General features: G+C 47.5%; 2 protein-coding genes across 4 annotated transcripts in view; one reads left to right on the top strand and one right to left on the bottom strand.

Annotated features, from left to right (window-relative positions):
- The window catches only part of RFTN2 (raftlin family member 2), an 85,477-nt gene extending 83,648 nt beyond the window's left edge, over positions 1-1,829 (top strand). For both annotated transcript variants that reach the window (XR_003088305.2, XR_012905399.1), the window contains one exon: positions 1,597-1,829. The gene's annotated coding sequence lies outside the window, so the exon portion shown is untranslated. The remainder of the gene's footprint in view (positions 1-1,596) is intronic.
- Positions 1-6,934, bottom strand: part of LOC102449433 (MOB-like protein phocein) — a 35,981-nt gene that overhangs the window by 9,316 nt on the left and 19,731 nt on the right. The window contains exons 1-5 of one of the 2 annotated variants that reach the window (XM_075934253.1): positions 6,125-6,279; positions 5,036-5,098; positions 4,342-4,442; positions 2,192-2,234; positions 1,828-1,914 (exon numbers count right to left, since the gene is read on the bottom strand). In XM_075934253.1, the coding sequence (XP_075790368.1) occupies positions 1,828-1,914; positions 2,192-2,234; positions 4,342-4,442; positions 5,036-5,098; positions 6,125-6,184 (354 nt within the window). In that variant the 5' untranslated portion in view covers positions 6,185-6,279. Of the gene's footprint in view, positions 1-1,827; positions 1,915-2,191; positions 2,235-4,341; positions 4,443-5,035; positions 5,099-6,124; positions 6,280-6,934 lie in introns of those variants that run through there. The other variant, XM_075934256.1, reaches the window with a different exon arrangement.

Genomic DNA, 6,934 nt, shown 5'->3' with positions numbered 1-6,934 from the left:
CAAGACCTGAGTGGTCCTGAACTGGGAAATTTGCAGGACCAGGGAAGGACAATGCATTGGGGGCTCCATTTTTCCCCAGGTAGCTCCACTGTTACCCAAGGCTCTGGTCTCCCCACAGTGCAGGGGAACATCTACTTTCTCCCTGCCCCACGGCTTCACTGCGGCCCAGAGCTCCGCTCTACCCGCAGTAGTTTCGCTGCTGCCCAGGGTTTTGTCCTCCCGCTGGTGGCTCTGCTTTCTCCCCAGTGACTCGGCTACTGCCTGGCCTCTCCACACTCCCCTTTGCACCTTGCTGCCACCTGGGGCTTCGTGCTGCATCAAGCAGCTTTGCTGCTGCCTGGTGGGCTCCATCCCCCACCCTCACCCCAGCAGCCTCGCTGCCACCCACGGAGCTCCATGCTTCACTGAGTGGCTCTGCTGCCACTTGGGGGGCTCCGTGCTCCTCCTGGCAGCTCTGTGCTCCCCTGCCCAGCACTCACACTATGGCCCAGGGGGCTCTGCACTCCCCTCCAGCAGGCCCCACTCCCTCCCAGAGACTGGGGGCTCTGCATTCGTCCTGGTGACACTGCTGGCCTGGGACTCCATCTCGGCCCCCCTAGCCTAGCAATGCTCCTGGTCCCAGGCTCTATAGTTTATTCCTGTGAGCACTCGCTAAGACAATGTTGGACCAGGGAAGTCTGGATTAGGGAGTTTCGACCAGTACAACATACTTAATGCATCGGTGCAAGAGGGATAATTATGGCCTTTTCCCCTCTCAATTTTAACCTTCTCTGGGCATTTCAAGCTGCTAGAAACAGTCTCATGAGAAGCGCATGGCGACATTTCTACATATTGCTCACAGTGTGGTAGAACAAACTGGAAAAGCAGAGAAAGAGCTGGAGAGTATGAAAATCCTAGTCTGTGACAGGTCATCACTGTGCCTGCCAACACACTAGAAAGAACCAGCATATAGCCTGTGCTGTAGCAGACCAAACCATGGAAAAATTATATGTATTTTAAAAATATATATATAAAATGTCAAAGTTCACAGAAGTTTGGGGGAAGTATTTAAATCATGTAGGGTTAATGACAGATGTCATTCACTGATTGACAAGGATTCCAAGATAATACACTATACATGGTGGGAACGGACACATAACACACTCATGAAGGGCAGCAAAGTATCAATTTTCCTTCTGCTCTCATCAACACCCTATTATTATTATGCACTGATTTTTAGATGACAAACACTATTACTTTGAGAGTCTAGAAAATAAGTAGTAAACTCAAGTAGTACTTTGTTCAGTTCTGGACTGCTATTTAACTACTTTCCAATTATTAAGAATATACAAGTCTGCTTTAGTGAGGAAAGAGGAAAAAATATGGAACCTTGCCTCTGCTAAAAATACTAGCCAAGATCCTGGATGGTTCCTTTTTCTGATTTTGTATGTTCACTTCCAATTCCATTTCTGTTTGAGAAATTTTGTCGCCTATCCTCTCCCCCCAAACTTCTTTCTTACCATACTTCAAAGGGAACATTTCATTGTGTGCTTATTTAGCACCCCCTTCACCAAGAGCACATAACTTCTGTTGAAATCTGTTTAATTACTCTTCTAGACTGCCAGACAAAATGTGAGGGGCAAGTGGAGATCTGTACAAAACTTAATTGTTAAGGGAAAGCAGCTGCCTCCTATGCATCCTATAACACCTATGAGTTACTATGGAAGATGTGAGAAGCAAGCAAGGAATGCTGCTGTGAAGTTGCATTCCCACATGCCCCTTCTGTACCTGGATCACTGAAGAAAATATGAGCTTTTACAGATATTTTTCAAAAAATATCCTCCTCACCTCTTTGGGAGTTTTATGGGCTGCACAAAGAAAAATCCATTGTTCAGTTGCTGTCATTTGAGTGCATGTATCTGGGTGGCATTCACTCTGTTGAAACAATTGTTCAGTTAATAAAATACCAAGCAGAGAAAGCAAAATTTAATCATTTTTAATAATTTAACTGTAAACTGCTTAAAATAAGAAAAATATTTTAAAGCTACTTGATCAACTAAAGTCTTCTAGAATCCTAAAGCTATGTTCCTACATCATGATGGCAAAAAATGTGAATTAAAAAGACTTTGATGCTTTGTGAGCTACTATTATGTCTACAAATATAAAAACAACCTGCTCTGACACAAAAATTAGAGGACAAGAAAAGAATTACCTGAAGTTTGACAGCAAGTCCATTGAGCTCAAGACAGAATTGTCTAGAAATTTAAATGCAGTATTGTCAGAACAGTTTTCCCAAACAAAACATTTTTTCATAAACAACTTTTCATAAACTCTAAGGCTATGTTTACACTGGCGGGTTGTTGTGCCAGAAGTATGCAAATGAGGCTAAGCCTGGAATATCGCTGAGCCTCATTTGCATATCTAATGAGGTGCCATTTTTGCAGAAGAGGCTCTTGCGCCAGAAGGGGCTGTCTATGCTGCCCCTTCTTGCGCAAGAAAAACCCTCTTGCACAATGCCGTTACGCTGATTATTTTCAGGAATAACAGCATTGCGCAAGAGGGTTTTTCTTGCACAAGAAGGGGCAGTGTAGATGCTCCTTCTGGCGCACGAGCCTCTTCTGCAAAAATGGCGGCTCAGATATGCAAATGAGGCTCAGCAATATTCCACGCTTAGCCTCATTTGCATACTTCTGGCGCAAGATCGCACCAGTGTAGACATAGCCTAATGATTTTATGAATCTCAAGCATTTTTAACAATTACATTGGTTTCTTTGCAGGTGCAGAAAGCAGAAAACAAATGAGATCACATGCAAAAAAACGGTTCAAAATAATTTTAGCAGCTACAACATATTTGGAATCTTTGGATATATCTGTATAATATACTAGGAACAAAAGAACAAATAAGGGGAGACTAAGGTGACAGGAATACTAAAAGAAAAATAAGAAAAATTAATTTATTATTGATTCAAAAGGAACTCATAACTATTTTCTCTCTCATTTGTCAAAAAGGATAAACTGAACAGCATCCTGGAGCAGAGACTAGAAATATAATATTTTCTTCCTTAGGAAAATCTACATTATACAAACTTGCTTAGGATAGCAATTCATGTTTAAGAAAAAAAAAGTTAAATCCCTTATACATGCATTGAAGAAAAACACATCATAAGGTGCAAATTGATCAAACTCATCTCTGCTATGTACCAGTGGTGGGAAACCTTTTTCCTATCAGGGGCCACTCACCTCCAGAAAAAAAAATCAGTCCCAGAACACACACAGGCCAATGAGGGGACTTGGGGCTTCCACTAGACTCTAGCCTGGGGCCAAAATGGAGGGGTTCAGAGGGAGCTCCAGGCTGGAGCAGAGGGATGTGGTGCAGGAGGAGGTGAGGGCTCCAGCTGGAGATGCCGGCTCTAGTGTGGAGCTGGAAATAAGGGGTTTGGAGTACATGAGTGGGCTCAGAGCAGGGGTTTGGGTAGGGATGTGGGGTCTGGGTGTGAGTTAAGGTGGAGTGGACTCAGTGCTAAAGCACAGGGTTGTGGTGTAGAAGGGGGTTTGGGCTCTGGGGTGGGGCACAGGATGATGGGATTGGAATGCAGGAAGGGGCTCAGAGCTGGGTGTGCAGACTCTGGGAGGAAGTCTGGGTATGAGAGGGGGTTCAGGACTGGAGTGAGAGGGGACTCAGGACTGCAGGAAGGAAATGCAGGGCGCTTACCTCAGGCAGCTCCCTGTTGGTGGTGCAACAGGGCTAATGCAGGCTCCCTGCATGCTCTGGCCCCGTGCCACTCCTAGAAGCTGCCAGCGTGTCCCTGTAGCACCTGGGGGAAGGGGGAGTGGCTCTGCATGCTGCACTCATCAGAAAGCCCCACCCCTGCAGCTCCCACTAGCCACAATTCCTGGCCAAAAGGAGCAATGGGGGCAGTAACAGCAGGTGAGGACAGCACACGTAGCTTTCCTGATTGCCATAGACCAGTGCTCGCAGCTCCAGCCCAGCACAACGGAACCAAGACGCAGGGCTTCCGGCCCACAGTATGTGGAGACTTTCCACAGGTAGGGATGTAAAATCACAATTTAAAATAAGACAAAAACAAGTTTTTAAAATCAATAGGAGTTTAAGGGAATCCTCAGAACAATGAATTTGGGACTTGGTAATTTGAAAAGGTGCAAATAAATTCAATTTTTAAGATTTCAAAACTATTACTATAAAACTGTTTAACACAAAAAACCTACAAAAGAAAAATTGCTCTAAGTCATCAACAAAGATACTCTGAATCTCATAGATAATAAGTATTAAGATTCATTATTACAATTAATCTGGGAAGTGGGTTGCACAATTCTACATTTTGAGAAAGCATGAATTCTTACCGTAAATGTTCATACTTCCATACACCTTCATCCTGGCCTTCAGGAGGTTCCAGGATTTTGTCAATGTTAGAACAGTCTGCCCTTATGTTTTGCTGGATATACTAGGAAGAAAAAGGATTAATCTGAAAGTTTTTTAAAGATACTCAGGCAACATATTTACAATTGCTCCACAACTTTAGTTACCTTTGATCTCTTACATTCCAAAAAGAAGGAAGTAAATGCAAGTTTCACATATTCCTCCTAGCCACTATAGTAAAGATAGCAGCTATTTCTTCCTTTAATCTAGCTGGAAATGAGAAACTATGTTGATGAACCACAGTAAGATTACAAAAAAAGTAGTAACAGGTGGAGAGGGAAGAAAGCTGATGTCCCAAAAAAACAAAAAAAAAAACAGTGAGAGAAAAATATGTCTTCCCTGAAAGAGATGTAGTAAGAGGAGCAGTGAGTTTTACCAGACAGCAATAAAGCCTGTTCAACTGGTTAAACTGGACCCCAGGATTCATGTGATTTCTACACACAAAATTACTGTATTAACCAGAACACACTGATGTCTATATCTGTATGGTTATTTTTGTAGAACTATATCACAATCAGGAAGAGAATGTGCCCTGTTCTTACATCCTGCCAAAAATCATAAGATGTGTGTGACTAAACTTTCCCATGTGAAAAATATATTTATTAGTACAAAAAATACCTGTTGAACAGCTAATGTGCTATCCATTTCTTCAAAGGATTCATCGGGCCAGTTGTAAAAATCCTATGGGAAAAAAATTTCAATTTTAAACACATTTCATAAATGGTGGTGGGTAGAAAGCATAGTATCTGCAGCAAATTCTGAATGCTCAATATCAGGAAACTTCAACCTGCTGTAGGAAAATAAGCTATGCAGTTTCAAATAAACAGAAAATTACAACTAGAAAGAGCGGAAGCAGACAAAGTTGCAAAGGACTTGGTGGGCTTGATGCTTACCCTCTCAAAACCAAACTATGAAATTTACAATAAAGGACTTACCACCTATCTTTCATCTCTTACATTTAAAGCTAAACCTTTGCTTGACTTACTGCGCCGTCAATTTGTAAATGTCATCTCTTCCACTCCTTTTTACACGCTATGAAGAGCCAGAACTGGTTAATACTTACAGACACCCCCCCCCCCAAAAAAAAAGAGGTTCAGTGTTCTGAAGGAAGTGGCATTAATGAATTCACATTATCAGCAAGAGAAATGAGGTTCTTCTAGCAACACCTTTTGGTTTGCAAGAGGGGGGGTTGGCCTCACTCAACCAAGACATTGACCTGTTATTAGCTCATAGCTTGCCTGGCTTTTTTTCCTCTTTGGCTCATTTTTCTCTCAGCCTATTTTGCTAGCAGGATGAGATGCCATTTAAACGCTGTCAAAGGTCTCCTCGGAGGCGGCGGCCTGTCAGCGGCCGGGGAAGCAGCTGGCCCACAGGAGGATGAGGAGACAGCGCCTCAGAAGGGTGGCCATTAGCCTGGACAACAGGCGCCCCGCGGCACCTCGGGGCACGAGGCGGGTGGGGAAAAGCCGCTTCCCCGGACGAGGCGGGTCCCGCCCTAGAGCTCTGGGCCGCCAAGGGGCCCCCTGACGCCTCTCGAGGGGACGGGGCGCGCCCGGCGCCCGCTCAGCCCCGGGGAGGCTCCAGGCGGAACGGAGCTGCCAGTCCCCGAGGCCCGGCCGGAGCGCGCGGCGGGACCCGCGCGACGGTTGGGCAGGCCCGGCCCCTCGCCCCGCGCGGGCACGAGGCGGTTGGAGCGCGGCGCCTCACCTGGGCCTTGGTGCCCGGCCTGTTCCGCCTCAGCACTGCCGTCCCCTCCGCCATGACCATAGTGACAGCGGCGCCGGGACCCGGATGCGGCAGCCGCTGACGAAGACGGGGGGGGAGGGAAGGACCAAACGCGGTGGGAGGGAGGCGCGAGAGGCGGAAGAGCGAGTGGGGGGGGCGGGGGAAGGAGATGGAACAGCCGGCGTCGTGACGTCCTGAAAGGGGAGGAGGGCGGCGGATGAAGCCGCTTCCGGGAGGAGTGAAGCGGAAGTGCCGCTGAGGAGGCGGGAGGGAGGGAGGAGCCGCGGCAACTGCCTCGGGCGCCCCGCGCGCTGCCAGGGAAAAGGGCGGGGCCGCTATGGCAGCGCCGAGCCCCCTGCCCGCCGCGCGGCTGTCAGTCAGCGTGTGCCAGCGCCCCCTGGCGTGCGCTGCGGGCGGGCGCAGAGGCGGGGCCGAGTCCCGCTCTCGCGCTGGTCAGAACTGCCCTGGAGCCCGCGCTCGGCGGGGCTGGAACTTCTCCTCAGCGAAAGGTAACCCTGGCGCCAAGGGCAAAGCTCCCGGGTCCCTTTCTCAGGCGTTGCCCACACGGCAGAGCTTTCCCGGGACCCTGGAAGTATCCTGGGAACGCGCTGCCGCCTCCAAGGAATGTCTCTGCTTTTCCGAATAACAGTTTGGAAAACGGTCCTGCCTTTTGGCATCCTTGGGACGCCGTCTAGGAAGAAGAAGGGCTGCTCGGAAGGAGGGGTTTTCCCAACGTTTGGCCCCATGGGGTGTGTCTAGACGACCGCGTTTTGTCGACAGAAGTTTTCTCGA

The sequence above is a fragment of the Pelodiscus sinensis genome, chromosome 7, assembly GCF_049634645.1.
Source record: "Pelodiscus sinensis isolate JC-2024 chromosome 7, ASM4963464v1, whole genome shotgun sequence".
Taxonomy (NCBI): Eukaryota; Metazoa; Chordata; order Testudines; family Trionychidae; genus Pelodiscus; species Pelodiscus sinensis.
Note: the sequence above shows the minus strand (reverse complement) of the source record. Positions and strands in the feature narration are given on the sequence as shown.